Genomic DNA, 17,212 nt, shown 5'->3' on the forward strand with positions numbered 1-17,212 from the left:
TGAGCTATATCCCTAACTCTTTCTATTTCTATGTTTTGAGACAGGATCTCACTAAGTTGCTTAGATCCTAGCTAAACTGCTGAGGCTGTCCTCAAATTTGAGATCCTCCTACCTCAGCCTCCTGAGTCATCTTGATTTTTTAATGATACAAAATTGCCTCCATATAATGGTTTCATCCCTCATTTTACAAATTCTTGTGACTGTTATTTATGTCTTTTCTGCTTCTTAGGGTCCTGTACTCCAAATCAGGCCTTGGCCATTACAAAAGTACTTCTTCCAGAGACTCTCATGCTGTGCCATGTACAATTCAGTAATACTTTACTAGACATTCCAGCAAGTAAAGTCTTTCATGTCCATTCAGACTTCAACATGGAGAAAGGTAAGGTCTACCAGTTGAATAGTTTCCCCCTTCTGTTTTCCTATTTGTATAAATGTCACTTTCTTATTGGATTGTATTTATGCTTTCAGTTTTATCTGAAATATCACTGTAGAATCTTTCTCATGAACATTTTCATTCAGGGGGCTGAGGATGTGGCTCAAGCGGTAGCGCGCTCGCCTGGCATGCGTGCGGCCCGGGTTCGATCCTCAGCACCACATACAAAGATGTTTGTCCGCCGAAAGCTAAAAAACCAATAAATATTAAAAAGTAAAAAAAAAACAATATTTTCATTCAGTTGATTCAACAGATTTTTAATACATGCCTCCTTGAACACTCTATGCTTTTCTATTAACATTTATACACACACACCCCTTTTTTAGTTTCTATATTCTCTTTGAGGGTCTGGATTGTGTCTCATTCATCTTTTATCCCTAACATGTAGCACAATGTTTGAATGTTTATTTATTATCTTGGACTAGAATCTGAACTCAGAGGCACTCCACCACTGAGCCACATCCCCAGCCCTATTTTGTATTTTATTTAGAGAAAGAGTCTCACTGAATTGCTTAGGACCTCACTAAGTTTTGATGCTGGCTTTGAACTCAAGATCCTCCTGCCTTAGCCACCCAAGCTGTTGGGATTACAGGCATGCACCACCTCACCCAGCTGAATGTTTATTTTATAACTGAAGGATATTCCAAGCAAAAGAGTAGCTTTAACAAGTGGAAATCAGAAATAGGCATGACACTATGGTGACTTGATATAAATCAACTGACCTAAAATGATAAAACTTGTATAATTTAATTCATAAATAGGATAGTGCTACATGGGGAAACTCTAGCTATAAAATACAAAAATAAGCAGTTTGAATGGTATGGGGAATGAGCAACCACTGAAGGAAGGTTCATTCAGCAATCAACCAAATACAATACCTGGTACTAGGACAGGAACTTAATTAAAGAGTAAAGCAGAGCTAGGGATGTAGCTCAGTGGTAAAGTGTTTGCCTAGTTTGCACATGGCCATGGGTTTGATCCCCAGAGGGGGAGAAAAGAGCTAAGCTTTTAACCAGATATGGTGGCACATCCCTGTAGAATCCCAATGACTCTAGAGACTGAGGCAGGATTCCAAGTTCGAGGCCAGCCACAAACAACTTAATAAGGCCCTAAGCAACTTAGCAAGACCCTGTCTTAAAATATATATGTAGGACTGGGATTGTAGCTCAGTGGTAGAGCACTTGCCTAGCATGCGTAAGGCACTGGATTAGATTCTCAGCATCGCATATAAATAAATAAATAAATAAATGTCCATCAATAACTAAAAAATTATTTTAAAAATATATATATGAAGGCTGGGGACATACCTCAGTTGGTAGAGTGCTTGCCTAGCATGCATGAGAGACTGGGTTCAATCCCCTGCACTATATATATATATATGAAAATGGGCTGAGGATATAACTCAGATGGTAGAGTGTTTTCCTTGCATGCACAAGGCCCTGGGTTCAATCCCCAGCACCACAAAACAAAATATGTATATATGAAAATGTGTGTCTCACACACACACATATAGAAGGACTGGGGATATATAGCTCAGCGATAAAGACTCTGAGTTCAATCTCCAGTACAAAAAACGGGGATGGCTACCTGGGATAAAGCTGAATGATAAGAGCACCCCTGGGATGGAAGAAAAGGAGGGAGGGAGGGAGGATGAACTAACTGGGAATGTGCTAGATGTGAAGAGAATGGTATATTCCAAGCAATATATAGCCCTGGAGAAGATGGTAAAGCACTTGCCTAGCCATGTGAGACTCTCAGTTCAATCCTCAGCACTGGTTAAAAAAAAAATGTGGTTTGGGCTGGGTGTTAAGGTGTACACCTATAATCCCAGTGGCTCGGGAGGCTGAAGCAGAAAGATCACAAATTCAAAGTCAGCCTTAGCAAGACTGTCTCAATTAAAAATAAAAACGGCTAGGGATGTGGCTCAGTGGTTAAGTGCCCCTGGGTTCAATCCCCAGTAACAACAAAAGAAGAGTGACTTGAAGAAAAGTGATTAAACCAGGCTCAGAGATCATCTTTGTTCTCTGTCCTCGATCCTTCATTGCCTTGCTTGTGCCATGCTATTCAATACTTTCTGACATGTTGACTTACCAGTAAAGCTACTTAGGCAATAAGTTCAGTTGTGGGATCCCTGGGACTGTTCTTTTTCTTCAGTATCCTCTGAGTGTGGCCAATAGTGTGCTGACATTGAATACTCAGAGTTCACATTTTCTCTTTTGCTGAATTTACATGTCACCAACTTTCCCTGTCTTAATTCTTGGCTCAATAGAGCCTCTGGATCTTCCTGTTCAGTTTCTCCTTTTTCCCCCCCAGGGGTTTATGTCTGCCTAATCCAGGTTAGACCACAGTCAGAAGAGTTGCTTCAGGCCCTCAGCACGGCTGACACCTCAGTCTACGGGTGGGCCACACTGGTCAGTGAAGGTAGCAAGAATGGAATGCAAAGAATCCTCATTCCTTTCCTTCCAGCCTTTTACATCAACCAGTCAGAATTGGTTCTCAGACACAAAGGAGACTTTGGGGAGATTAAAGTGCTGGGAGTTGACAGAGTTCTTGAGAACCTAGAGGTATGTTGAAGTCTGAACCAAAACTTTAAGGGAGATTAGGGATTTGAACTTTTTATTCTCATTCCAACAGTAAAGGAAGTTATTGAGTGACCTGATAAAAATCACCATAGGTAATTCTTAAATTGAATGATGAAAACTTGTCTTCTTCACAACCCTATGCAGAGTTCAAAATCTAGGTCATAAATTTGTTAATTCCTTTAAAATAATCTTTAGATTATTTTAATCTTTAAATTTTTCCTTAAATTTATTTTCATCTCCGAGTTCATTTTATTCCTTATTCTTCAATACTTCTAAGGGGAGAAAGTAAAAGACTTATCACCTGGTAGGTTTAAAGTCCATATCTCTTCACAATTCTTATACTGTATGTGTTTGCAATTGGAACATATTGCTACAACATATATTTTTATTCTTTCAAAAAAATGCTGTTTTATCTTTTATTCAAGGTCTTCCCCAGCTCCCCAGTTCTAGTGATCTCTGATCATAGGCAGTCTCTGCTCACCCCTGGCCTGGCTGTCTATCCTGTAAGAATAGTCAACTTTACTGCCTTCCAGCAGATGGCATCACCTGTTTTCATTAATATTTCCTGTGTGCTCACCAGTCAAAGTGAGGCCGTGGTAGTGAGAGCTATGAAGGAGAAGTTTGGTGCAGGTGAGCACTTGGGACTACTTTTAATCTAGGAGGAGAAAACAGAATGCATTCACCATTTCATCAGTGGGAAATATTCAGCCTCTTCACCAAGATCAAACTATTGAGGCTTGGATCTCTCCCAACCTATCCAAAATAATGTGTTTAGGTAGCTTAACACTATCTAAATTTTATATTTAAGTCATTAAGTCCCAAATTTACAATTCTGCAAATATTTTAATAAAATTGACACAACTGCATTAAAATATGTAGGAAATCATAACCTAAAGCTCATACATCCTTTGTTTTCATTAAGAATGAAAATACAGCTGGGTGCAGTGGCACATGCCTATAATCCCAGCAGCTCAGGAGGCTAAGGCAAAAGAATCACAGATTCGAAGCCATTCTCAGCAATATAGTAAGGCCCTAAGCAACTTGGCAAGACCCCGTCTCAAAATTAAAAAAAAAAAAAAAAATTTTTTTAAAAAGGCTGGGGATGTGGCTAAGTGGTTAAGCACTTTTGAGTTCAATCATTGGTACAAAAAAATAAAATACATTGTCTTATAAATATGACACGAGGACAATATAGTATCTTTTACATATATGTTATCCTGTAAATGACATTGGGCAAATGTAACTGAGACCTGGGACAAAATTGGTTAAATAAAAATAGTTATAAGATGGGTGTGGTGGCACATACCTCTAATTCCCTATTTGGGAGGCTGAGTTGGAAGGATTCCAAGTACAAGGCCAATCTAAGTGAGACCCTATCTCAAAATAAAATTATAAAAAAAAGAGGGCTAAGGGTGTACTTCAGTAGTAGAGCACTTGCCTAGTGTGTGCAAGGCCTGGGATCAATCCCCAGTTACTGTATATAAAGAAAAAAGTAAGTTATGTCAGTTTCCCATTAGTGTCTCAGTTTTGTAAGTATACCATTTATCCTGCTTTAAACTTCTGCTAGATAAATGTTTTGTCTTCTTCAGAAGTATTAAGAGATCTTTCTACATCAGACAATGGACAAATGTCAACCCTAGATTGACAAATTTAAAGATTTAAGATGTAAATTTAAGATTCCCCAAATCCTGATTTCAGACATTACCCAGTTGAGATATTATGCTAAATTAAGATGGGAGGGGAACAAGTTATGAAAACAGGTGTTAGGAAAACCAGAGAACATCCTCCTTAAACTTTTCACCCCTCAAGGAAAACAAGTATTGTTTTTGGATTTTTTGTGGTCTAGGGATCAAACAGGGTGCTCTACCACTAATAAATACCCCCAGTGCTTTTTATTTTTTTAAAGCAGGATCTTGTTGAGTGGCCCAGGGTGGCCTCAGACTCCTGAGAGGCTAGGATTAGACATATGCCACTACATGTGGCAACATAATTATTGGAAGTGAACTGGCCTAACTCTAGTGCATACTCTAATGGGAGTTTTTGTTGACTTTTCTCATGATCAGTATACTAAGCATATCTTCACTATTGTTTTAATTCTTATCCACAGCCAGGTAGAGTCTTGCCATCCATCCTGCTAAAACAGACTCCTTCTCTCCTGCCTCCTGCTATAATCCCAGCAACTCAGGAGGCTGAGATCAGCCTAGTCAATTTAGCAAGACCCTATTTCAAGATAAAAAACAAAAGTTCTAGGGATTTACCTCAGTGGCAAAGCACCCCTGGATTCAATCGTCAGGACCATGCCCCACCAAAAACAAACAAACAAACAAAAATATCATCCAGAGATGTATTTATTTTCAGATCTCACATTTCTTAACCTCCAAATTACATTACAATCATATCTATACCTACATTTTTGTTGCTGCTGTTAATAACACTACTGTAGCACAACTAGGCTTTTTAACATTTTGACAATTGTACAACGTAACCATATCACCAATTTTTTTTTTCTACTTTAACTGACTTTACTTTGATAAGTATCCTTCCTATTTATTTTATGGACTCTCAGATGGTATTCATAGGCTTCGCCAGACTGCCAAAACTGCCCAAGTATAAAAAATTGCATAAGAACTGCAAAGGAGCTGGGTGTGGTGGTGTACACCTGTAATTCCAGTGACTTGGGAGGCTGACAGAAGGATCCCAAGTTCAAAAGCAATTTAGCAAAGCCCTGTCTCAACAAAGGATGAGATTGTGGCTCAGTAGTTCAGCACCTCTGGGTTCAATCCCTGGTATTAAAAAAAAAAAAAAAAAAAGCAAGGGGTGTTGGGCATGGAGGCTCATACCTGTTATCCCAGCAATTTGGGAGGCTCAGCCTGGATGACAGTTGAGTGTAGCCTCAGCAATTTAGTGAGATCCCATTTCAAAACAAAAAATAAGGGGCTGGGGATGTGGCTCAAGTGGTAGCGGCGCACTTGCCTGGCATGCGTGCGGCCCGGGTTTGATCCTCAGCACCACATACAAAGATGTTGTTTGCCGAGAACTGAAAAATAAATATTAAAAAAAAATTATCTCTCCCCCCCTCTTTAAAAAAAATAAAAAATAAAAATAAGGCTGGGAATATTGCTTAGTGATAGAAGCAGGGTATGATGGTGCACTCCTATAATCCCAGCAACTCCAGAGCTGAGGCAGGATTGCCAAATTCAAGGCCAGCTTTGGCAATTTATTGAAAATGTTTATTTGTTGAAAATTTAAAAGGGGAGGAGGGACTAGGGATGGTGGTAGAACACTTGCCTATTACATGACTCTTGGGTTCAATCCATGGTAGTGGGGTTGGGTGGAGAAAAGGGCCAGGTTTGGGGAGACAGACATTAGATCATTATAATCAGAAATGGACAGGTACATATGATGCTGTCCACATTTTATTTGGATTCTGATCCTATGGACTCCGGAAAGCCAGGTTTGAACAGTGGGATCTGATCAGAGATTAGTGTACAATCCCTATGCACACCTTAAATCTCAAATTCTTCAGAGGGAAGCAGTTTGCAAATAGTGTGAATGAGCTGGGTGTGGTGGCACATGCCTGTAATCCCAGCACTTCAAGAGGCTAAGGCAGGAGGATCCCAAATTCAAAGTCAGCTTCAGCAACTAAGTGAGGCCTTAAGCAGCTGTTTGAAAAAATTACAAGGCCTGGGATGTGGCTCCTTTGGGTTCATGAGATTATAAGAAGTTAAGGACAGTTTTGGGTTATGTTTTGTGAGTTCAGAAGCAGAGCTCTACTAGGAGTGCAGAATAGCAACCAGGTATGAAAACCTAGTAATCCATAAGTCCTGGAATTCAGGCAGTTTGGCCAAGAGTGGAGTTCATTTATAAGTAATGAAGAATTCGAAAAAACCAAACAGATGCCAAATTGGCTTCAAAAACATGTCTGAAGAATTCCCTAGAAATGACACCCTGAAGACAAGGGACCAATGAATTTAGGAGGTAACTGGTGATCTGAAGAAATGTTTTGGTTAGCAGAGACTATCACAAATTTAGTAAAAGAAAACATGGCACCTGGGGTTAAAATACACAGAATGGGTTTTACAGGCATTTTAAGGTGGCAAAGGGATTTAAAGCACCCCTTAAAACCTGAGAAGACTAACATTTAAATTTGAAGATTTTATTATTTGGAGATATGAGAAGCTAAAAAGAGGTGAAGGAATGAGTTCACACCTCAAGTTTCATAAAAGGGCTGGGTTTTGAGTGCTTCTGCTGGATACTCTTTAAGACCCTGTCTTCAATGCAGCATCTGCCCTGGATGTGTCTAACTATTATCTTGTTATGGCCAATGCACAGATCAGTGTGAAGGTTCAGGAGTCTTCAAGCAGTTCATTGGTTCTTACCAGATCCTCCTCTTTACCCTCTTTGCGGTGTTGGCATCAACAGCTTTCATCTTTCTAGGTAAGGAGTCCTTATATTCAGCACCGTGGACTTTGACTTGGAAACTGCCTTCATTTTATTTCACAAACTAAATGAGGATGAAAATTAGCTGTTTATCACATCTAATTTGTGACAAGTAGTTGACACGAGTTAGCCTCCCCAGCCCAATCACTTAATGCCATCTTCAGCTTACTACTACAAAATGGTATACTGGATGTGGCAAACTATGATATATCACTAAAGTGGAAACAACTAAAGTGAAATACCACTGTTGCTTAGCCTTCAGACAACTGCTACTGTTACTCCAACCAGTGGCTAGGGAGGATTCAATATACCATCACCACTGGCTACACACATCTCCCATCTTTTAGACAAATTAAAAGAAAATACCTTAAGATGGTTTAAATTGGGATAAATAAAATTTCCAGTAAGTGTATTACTTAAGTTACAGTGTCCAAGTATTTTGGGGGGGATATTACTTCCAGAAGCCAAGACATCCCAATTTCAGGACCAGGGTTGTAGCTCACTGGTTCAGCACTTGCCTAGCGTGTGTGTGGCACTGGTTTCGATCCTCGGCACCACGTAAACAAATAGTAAAGGTATTGTGTCCATCTATAACTAAAAATAAAAAATAACATCCCAAATCCAGATATTCCTGTGCCTTGCTTGTACAAATGACATAATTTATACATCTCTCCTACACATTTTAAGTCATTTCTAGTTACTTATACTAATACAATGCAAATCCTATAAATGGTTATTATACTATGCCATTCAGGTTATAATAAGGAAAAAAGTCTTCATTTTCAGTATACACATTTTTCCAAATTATTTCTGATTCTCAGTTGGTTGAATCCATGGACAGAGGGCAGACTTAAGCATTTCTTTCTATATCAATACTTATTCTCATGGTAAGAGTGGACTTTTACTCTTTAAGGCCTTCTTCCAGTGAAAATATTTTTTGATAAAAAAGTAAGCTTTTTGTGACATCTCCCTTTTCCTTTTTCTAGCTTACAGTGCCTTCCTGAACAAGATTCAGACCGTTCCTGTGGTTTATGTACCAACTATAGGAACACCACAGCCAGGTAAAGACCTCTCTTTTGAGAAGCCTAAGTATACAAGTATACATGCTTGATTGACTCAGAACTTCATCATCTTCCTTCCCCCTTTACTTTCAGGTTCTTATACCTCCGCAAGTTCTCCTCCTTTCTTGAGCCCACAACCCCCACTGACCCAGAGTCGACTACAGCATTGGTTATGGAGCATAAGGCACTAACCTGTGCTTGGGCAAGTCCCCTTTAACTGAGGGAATATTTTTAGCCCTAGACAAGGAGCCTACCAGCAATCTCTACACTAAGCCTCCAATACAAGGGTTCTGACAATCATCAATAAAAAATGTTAAGCTGTATTTTTATTAAAGTTGTTTGTTGTGTTCTACAGATTAACACTTACTAATACTAAGAAAACATAAAAGTCATTCTCACGTTTATCTAGTATTCCAATTCTTAAATCAATCCCTGAAGATCCACCCAATGAGCCTAAGTGGATAAAATGTCCCAAAGGGACTTTTTTTTTTTTTTAAAGTACTTGACCACTTACTTGCCCCAAATGACTCTAGCATTCCACTCTTCTGGATGCCCCTGAATACTTGAGGCAGGAACTTCCTAGCAGTTAAACAAGACAATAAACAGGATATATCCAAAATGTGTTTATTGGGATGTTTTCCCACTCATCTTGATTCAGGCTGCTTTTAGTGCTGCTTCCTCCTGAAGGAACATCCTGGAAGAAAATGGTTTGAAGATTACCTGACAGGATACCTACCCTGTCCATTGCCCCACCCTCATAAAACTAGCAGAAGCCTGGTGATCCATCTCAGAATGCTACATTCCCCCTCAACTCCATTAGCTACTTAACTCATTTATACGGATTCCTTTCCCTTTAAGATTCAAAGCCAAAAACCACAACATTGAGCCATTTACCTTCTGTAAGCCTTGCTTTTCCTCCCGTAGGCTGGCAGAGGACAGTGGAGCAGCCAACACACAAAACTACTGTTTGTGCATGGCTAAAAACTGTGGTGATTTTGTAGCATCCTGGGGAGATGGAAATCAGGCAAAGAGTTAACGTTTTTCTCCAATATTACTGCCATATTTTTCTCTCACTTAACCCCAACTCAACATCCCATTAGTGTTTCCTAAGACAAAAAAAAAAAAAAAGTACAATCTTTATATGCAGTTTTGACCGGAGAGCACGGAATTCAACTACTCCTAAAAAACAAAACTGTATTACCAGTTTCATGTATTCGAATTGCACGGCCCTCCCCGCCGGGGGGGGGGGGTCCCTTGCTTCTCCTGCTGCAGCAGGCCACCTCTCACCTGGGCATTTCACGTCCATGAAATAGGAGTTGGGGCTCTGCACCAGGCGCTTCTTCTTGTGTTTCCGCTTCTCCTCTTCCGGAGAGGGATGAAGGAGATCCTTTGCGAGCTAAGAGGGGAAGAAACGCAGAGGTTTAGAAACCAACGGCGAAAAGGGGACGATGGAAAACAGCCCCCACTGTCACACACCGGGGAGAACTCGCCCCTCGCCGCCCCTGGTGTCTGCGTAGCTGGGCCGCCATCTTATCTCCTCTCCGCTCCCGTCTATGCGGGTGGCCCGTGGGCCGCTGCGGTCCCTGGAGTTAAGGTCCTAAGAAGTGCAGAGGGTTACTGAGGACCCTCTACGAGGCGAAATCAGCGTGAGGGGAGCGTGCGGACAGAAGAGCGAGATCTCCGCTGAAACCTGGACCAAGGAACTCACAGGCATGTTCTCGTGGGGAGGTCGTCACCGCCGGAAAGGAGCGAAAGCGGAAATCCTGCTCCTTATATCCGGCATCCTGCAGGAAGTGACGCTCGGGTCTTGTGTCGCCATGTTGGGAAGGTCCTGCTCTAGGTTGGTCTTCAGTGGAGCAAGAATGGAACAGCCATTTTGAAAAGGTCTTTTAAGTGATCGTCTTGTCAGGAATGTGTCACCATGTTGAGAGAGCTATTTTGAATTCAGCGTTTAATCACTGTCAAGGAATAAAGGAACATTTTAAAAATTTACCGGAGCACTATGACAGCTGGAACTTTATAAGTAGGAACCGCTGCGGAAAAACCTCAGTAATATTGAACCATATCGAGCTTTATCTGGGGTTTATTTATTTTTCAATTATTGGTATTCTGTACCATTTCAGTTAACTTATCCATATTTAACGATTCTGGATGTAAATATATGCAAAACAGACAGCCCTCCTCTTATATCCCCCCCAACCCCAACTAACCCTAGGGTTTACCATTGTGTGGGGTTTTTTTGTTGTTGTTGTTGGGGTGGGGGTGGATTTATTTAATTTATATATTTATCTAGTATTTTTGCGATGTTGGGTATGGAACCCAAGCGCTGCAGCCCCTCAGACTCCATTGTTAAAGTTCACTTTTTCTTTTTCAAATCCCTCTAAAAAATAAGAAAATAAACCGGGCATGGTGGTGCATGCCTGAGATCCCAGTATCTCTGGAGGATTGAGGCAGGAGGATAGTGAATTCAAAGCCAGCCTCAAAAAAAGCAAGGTACTAAGCAACTAAGGGAGACCCTGTCTCTAAATAAAATACAAAATAGGGCTGAGGATGTAGCTTGGTGATCGAGTTCCCCTGAGTTCAATCCCTGGTACTCCCTACCTCCCTCACCAAAAAAGAAAACACTTATACAAAACTTTTTTTTTTTTTTTAATATATTAGGGATTGAATCCAGAGGTGCTTTACCACTGAGCTAAATCCCCAGCCCTTCCTCGCCCCGCAGGGGTCTCCTTAAATTACCCAGGATGATCTCAAACTTGTAATCCTCTTGCCTGGGCTTCCCAAGTCACTGGGATTTACAAGTGTGCATCACTGTTCCCAGGGATAACTTCATACAATCATTTTAGTGCACCTGTGGTTTGACTGTGACCTGTCAGGTGAGAAAAGGTGTGGAATTTTTCAGTGGTGTATCATGTCAACACTTCAAAAGTTTTAGAATTTGGAACATTTTAGCTTTCATGTTTTCAAATTAGAAAGCTCAACCTGGGGCTGGGGATGTGGCTCAAGTGGTAGCACGCTGGTCTGGCATGCATGCGGCCTGAGGTTCAATCCTCAGCACCACATACCAACAAAGATGTTATGTCTGCCAATAAATAAATAAATAAATATGTTTTAAAAAAAAAAAAAAAAAAGAAAGCTCAACCTGTATAAATAAATTAATACAGACACACACATGTATACGTATATATATTTTTCCACACATTATATATAAATTTGTGAAGATAGTCATAGGTATAAATACATTCTTCTGTGCCTGTGAGACTGTATTTGTAGGAAAATCCTTAAAAATCAAACTGTTGGATCAGTGCTATGTACACTGAAGACTACTAAACTGTCTTCCGAAATATCCTTTCGTCTTAGGCAACCACATCCCTTTCCCCCTATTTTAACCAGCACTGTCTCCACATTATTTTTAATCTTGCAGTATTGACACCTTTGCCAGAGAATGAGAAGAAAGGAAAGACGAAAATCAAAGCATCATGCTCTACTATAATGACTAAAGCTTTAGATTCTCCATTTGTCAAAAAGGAGAAATGAAGCCTGGTGTGGTGGCACACACCTATAATCCCAGTGATTCCGGAGGCTGAGGCAGGAGGACACAAATTCAAGGCTAATTTCAGTAATTTAGCAAAATCCTGTTTCAGGGGCAGGGACTATAGCTCAGTGGGTAGAGTATTTGCCTTGCATGCACAAGGCCCTGGGTTCCATCCCCAGCACCACACAGACACACACAAACAAAATAATAATAATCCTATTTCAAAATAAAAAAGGCTTGGGATTTAGCTCAGTGGAGGAGCACTCCCTGAGTTCAATCCCCAGTACCACATACACAGAAAAAAATAAAATTAAACTTAAAAATAAAGGAGGAGCTGGATGAGGTGATGCATGTCTATAATCCCAGCAGCTTGGTAGGCTGAGGCAGGAGGATCCCAAGTTCTCACTGATACTCTAAGCAATTTAGTGAGACCCAGTCTCTACATAAAATATAAAAAGGAGCTAGAGATATAACTCAGTGGTTAAATATCCCTGGGTTTAATCCCCAGTACTCCACACACACATACACACACACACACACACACACACAAAATATATATATATATATACACACACACACACACATACACACAGATGCACACATATAAATAAATAAAAATAAAGGAGGAATAAAGATAACCCAAATGGCACCTGGAGGCCTGGTTAATTCCAAAGGAAAGGAAAGGCATGTGAATTTTTTTGTTTTGTTTTGTTTTGGTACTGGTGATTGAACCCAAGGGTGCTTAACCACTAAGCCACATACAAGTCCTTTTTTATATTTTATTAGAGATAGGGTCTCACTAAATTGCTAAGTGCCTCCCTAGGTTGCTAAGACTGGCTTTGAACTCACGATCTTCCTGCCTCAGCCTCCCAAGCCACTGGGATCATTACAGGCATGCACCTTTGCACCTGGCTGGACAACCAGCTTTCTGAAGAAAAGTTCTGTGATTGTAATCTTTATTAATCTCAGTAATGTAAACCACAGCCAGTTTCAAAGTACCAAAGTGGCATATTGAACTTGGAGTTGGTATGAGATGTGCAAAATCTATACTACAGAGCAACAGTAACAAAAACAGCATGGTATTGGCACCAAAACAGACTGGTAGACCAATGGTACAGAATTCAGGATACAAAGACTAACCCACATAACTACAGTTATCTTATATTAAACAAAGGTGCCAAAAACATGTACTGGAGAAAAGGTAGCCTCTTCAACAAATGGTGCTGGGAAAACCCATACACAACAAAATGAAATTAAACCCCTATCTCTCATCATGCACAAAACTCAACTCAAAGTGGATCAAGGACCTAGAAATTAAACCAGAGACCCTGCACCTATTAGAAGAAAAAGTAGGCCCAAATCTCCATCATATCAAATTAGGCTCCAACTTTCTTTTTTTTTCTTTTAATATTTATTTTTTAGTCAGACACAATACCTATATTTTATTCATTTTTTTTATGTGGTGCTGAGGATTGAACCCAGGGCCCTGCACATGCTAGGCGAGTGCTGTACCACTGAGCCACAACCCCACTCCCCTAACTTTCTTAATAAGACTCCTATAGCACAAGAATTAAAATCAAGAATCAATAAATGGGGGTGGGGGGCTGGTATGGCTCAGCAGTAGAGCACTTGCCTGGTGTGTATTTATTTATTTATATGTGGTGCTGGGTTTGATTCTTAGCACCACATATAAATAAATAAAGGTCTATCAACAACTAAAAAAAATTTTTTTTTTTTAAAGAGAGAGAGAGAATTTTATTTTATTTATTTATTTATTTTTATTATTTTTTTAGTTTTTGGCGGACACAACATCTTTGTTTGTATGTGGTGCTGAGGATCAAACCCGGGCCTCACGCACGCCAGGCAAGCGCGATACCACTTGAGCCACATCCCCAGCTAAAAAAAAATTTTAAAAAAAAAAGAATCAATAAATGGGATGGATTCAAACTAAAAAGCTTCTTCTCATCAAAAGAAACAATCAGTGAGGTGAATAGAGAGCCTACCTTTTGGGAGCAAATTTTTACCACAAACGCATAAGATAGAGCACTAATCTCTAGGATTATATGAAGAACTCAAAAATCTTAACACCAAAAAAATAACCCAATCAATAAATGGGTCAAGGAACTGAATAGACACTTCTCAGAAGATGATATACAGTCAATCGACAAATGTATGAAAAAATGTTCAACATCTCTAGCAATTAGAGAAATGCAAATCAAAACTACTCCAAGACTCCATCACACTCCAGTCAGAATAGAAGCTATTAAGAACAGAAACATCAATAATAGTTGGCAAGGATGTGGGAGGAAAGTCACTTTCATACATTGCTGGTGGGACTGCAAATTGGTGCAGCCAATATGGAAAGCAGTATGGAGAATCCTTGGAAACTTGGAATGGAACCACCATTTGATTCAGCTATCCCACTCCTCGGTCTATACCCAAAGGACACTATAGGGACACAGCCACATCAATGTTTATAGCAGCACAATTCACAAATAGCTAAACTGTGTAACCAATCTAGATGCCCTTCAGTAGATGAATGGATAAAGAAAATGTGGTGTGTGTGTATATATATATATATGATATATATATGATATATATATATATATCATATATATATATGATGGAATATTATTCAGCATTAAAAGAGAATAAAATCATGGCATTTGCAGGTAAATGGATGGAGTTGGAGAATATAATGCTAAGTGAAGTTATGTAATCCCAAAAAAACCCATTGCCAATGTTTTCTCTGATTTAAGGATGCTGATTCATAATGGGGTTGGGGGAGCGCATTGGAGGATTAGATGAACTCTAGATCGGGCAAAGGGGAGGGAGGAGAAGGGAAGGGGTAGGAAAGACGGTGGAATGTGATGGACATCATTACCCTAAAATCAAGAATCAATAAATGGGATGGATTCAAACTAAAAAGCTTCTTCTCATCAAAAGAAACAATCAGTGATGTGAACAGAGAGCCTACATTTTGGGAGCAAATTTTTACATACATCAGATAGAGCACTAATCTCTAGGATATATAAAGAACTCAAAAATCTTAACCCTAAGTACATGTATGAAGACGCGAATGGTGTGACTACTTTGTGTGCAACCAGAGATATGAAAAATTGTGCTCTACATGTGTAATATGAATTGTAATTCCTTCTGCTGTCATATGTAACAAATTAAAATAAAAAAATAAATTTAAAAAATAATAAAAACTTTTGAGGAAATTATATTTAGACTGAAATCTAAGAAAAGAATTCTCTGGGCATGGTGACACATAAAGCATGGTGACATGTAATGCCAGCAAGTCAGGAGACTGGGACAGGAGAATTGCAAGCAAGATCCTGTTGCAAAATAAAAAATAAAAAGGGCTAGAGATGTAGCTCAGTAGTAAAGCACCCCTGAGTTAATTCCCTAGTTACCTGTCCCCAAGGGGAGGAAAAAAAAAGTTGGGCATGGTGGTGCACACCTGTAATCCCAACGATTTGAGAGGCTGAGGCAGAAGGATCATAAACTGGAGGCCAGCCTCAGCAAATTAGCAAGACCCTCAACATCTTAATGAAACCCTGTCACAAAATAAAAAATAGAAACTGGGGAGGGCTGGGGATATAGCTCAGTTGGTAGAGTGCTTGTCTTGCATGCACAAGGCCCTGGGTTCAATCCCTAGCACCGCAAAAAAAAAAAAAAAGAAAGAAAAGAACTGGGGATGTAGCTCAGTATAAAGTGCCCCCGGGTACAGTCCCCAGTAACCCCCTACTGCAAGAAAAGAAAAGAAAAAGAAAAAAAGGAGTCAACCATGCAAAGATGTGGAGGGAAGAGCATTGTAGCCTGGGGGAAAAGCACAAAACCCAATGCCAGATGAACAGAATGAGGGGACAGAAGGCACTGTGGCTGAGACCAAGAGAGCCTGGGGAGAGTCCCGTGAGGTGAGGGTCCAGGGAAAGCACGTGTGCACCAGCTCGCATGTCAGAGAGGTAGCAAAAATAGCAACTGCTGGGCACTGAGTGTCCAGATCCCCGCAAAAGAAGATGAACCGAAGAAGGACTGGTGGATTTGCATTGGAACCATCCATGAAAATTGAAGAGTAATTTAAAGAACAGATGAGGCAGTTTGGTCAGTGAGAAAAAAAAACAAGATTTGGGATGCAGCTGAAAGATACAATGGGAGCCTGGTGACACATGTCTATTAATTATCCCAGCAATTTGGGAGGCTGAGGTGGGAGGATCACAAGTTCAAGGTAAGCCTCAACAATTTTTTTTTTATTTTTATTTTAAAAAGTGTTTTTAGTTGTAGATGGACTCAATGCCTTTATTTTATTTACTTATTTGTATGTGTTGCAGAGGATCGAACCTAGTGCCTCACATGTGCTAAGCAAGTGATCTACTACTAAGCCACAAACCCAGCCCAACAATTTATTTTTAATTTTTATTTTATTGGATTGAACCCAGGGGCACTTAACCACTGAGCCTCATCCCCAGGGTTTCTCTAAGTTGCTTAGGGCCTTGCTAAATTGCTAAGACTGGCCTTGAACTTGTGATCCTCCTGCCTCAGCCTCCCAAAATGTGGGGACTATAGGCATGCAGCAGCACACCTGGCTCAGCCTCAACAATTTAGTAAGACTCTCAGAAACTTAGTGAGACTACCTCAAAATAAAAAAATAAAAAGTTTTGGGGATGTAGTTCAGTGGTAAAGTGCCCCTGGGTTCAATGCCCAATACAAAAGAGAGAGAGAGAGAGAGAGAGAGAGAGAGAGAGAGAGAGAGAGAGATTTAAAAAAAGGAATAGTTGTGTTCCAGAACAAACACAGACACAGAAGGTGACAAAGATAAGTGACAAAAGATGCCTTCTCACAACCAGTGCACCTTTTTTTATTCAGTACTGGATATTGATTGAACTCAGAGAAGCTATACCACTGAGCTAAATTCCCAGCCCTTTTTCTTTTTCATGAAAAATGGTGCTTCAGCTTGGTGTGGTGGCACACGCCTGTAATCCAAGCAATTAGGGCGGCTGAGGCAGAAGGATCGCAAGTTGGAGGCCCGTCTTAGCAATTTAGGGAAGTCTGTCCCAAAATAAAAAGGGCCTGAGGATTGAGCTCAGTGGTGAAGCCCGGCTAGGTTTATTCTCCAGTATCCAAAACATGTCAATAAATATGTTTAGCCCCAATG

The 17,212-nt window shown here is 40.1% G+C and overlaps 2 protein-coding genes across 2 annotated transcripts in view; one reads left to right on the plus strand and one right to left on the minus strand.

Moving 5' to 3' along the window:
• Nucleotides 1–8,839, plus strand: part of Nup210l (nucleoporin 210 like) — a 120,528-nt gene extending 111,689 nt beyond the window's left edge. The window contains exons 35-40 of the mRNA XM_046421753.2: nt 230–379; nt 2,747–2,997; nt 3,441–3,645; nt 7,348–7,452; nt 8,442–8,516; nt 8,610–8,839. Coding sequence (XP_046277709.1) covers nt 230–379; nt 2,747–2,997; nt 3,441–3,645; nt 7,348–7,452; nt 8,442–8,516; nt 8,610–8,707 — 884 coding nt within the window. The 3' untranslated portion in view covers nt 8,708–8,839. The remainder of the gene's footprint in view (nt 1–229; nt 380–2,746; nt 2,998–3,440; nt 3,646–7,347; nt 7,453–8,441; nt 8,517–8,609) is intronic.
• Nucleotides 8,840–9,126: 287 nt separating this feature from the next.
• Nucleotides 9,127–10,359, minus strand: Rps27 (ribosomal protein S27). Its single transcript, XM_046421752.2, has 4 exons — nt 10,225–10,359; nt 9,804–9,912; nt 9,411–9,521; nt 9,127–9,210 (listed from the first exon to the last, which is right to left on the minus strand). Exons 1-4 carry the CDS (start codon nt 10,228–10,230, stop codon nt 9,182–9,184), a joined length of 255 nt encoding a protein of 84 aa, XP_046277708.1. The 5' UTR covers nt 10,231–10,359; the 3' UTR covers nt 9,127–9,181.
• Between the last annotated feature and the right edge of the window lie 6,853 nt (nt 10,360–17,212).

This window comes from Marmota monax, unplaced genomic scaffold (genome assembly GCF_021218885.2).
Source record: "Marmota monax isolate L192 unplaced genomic scaffold, Marmota_monax_Labrador192_F-V1.1 WCK01_AAM20220418_F8-fsc00108, whole genome shotgun sequence".
NCBI lineage: Eukaryota > Metazoa > Chordata > Mammalia > Rodentia > Sciuridae > Marmota > Marmota monax.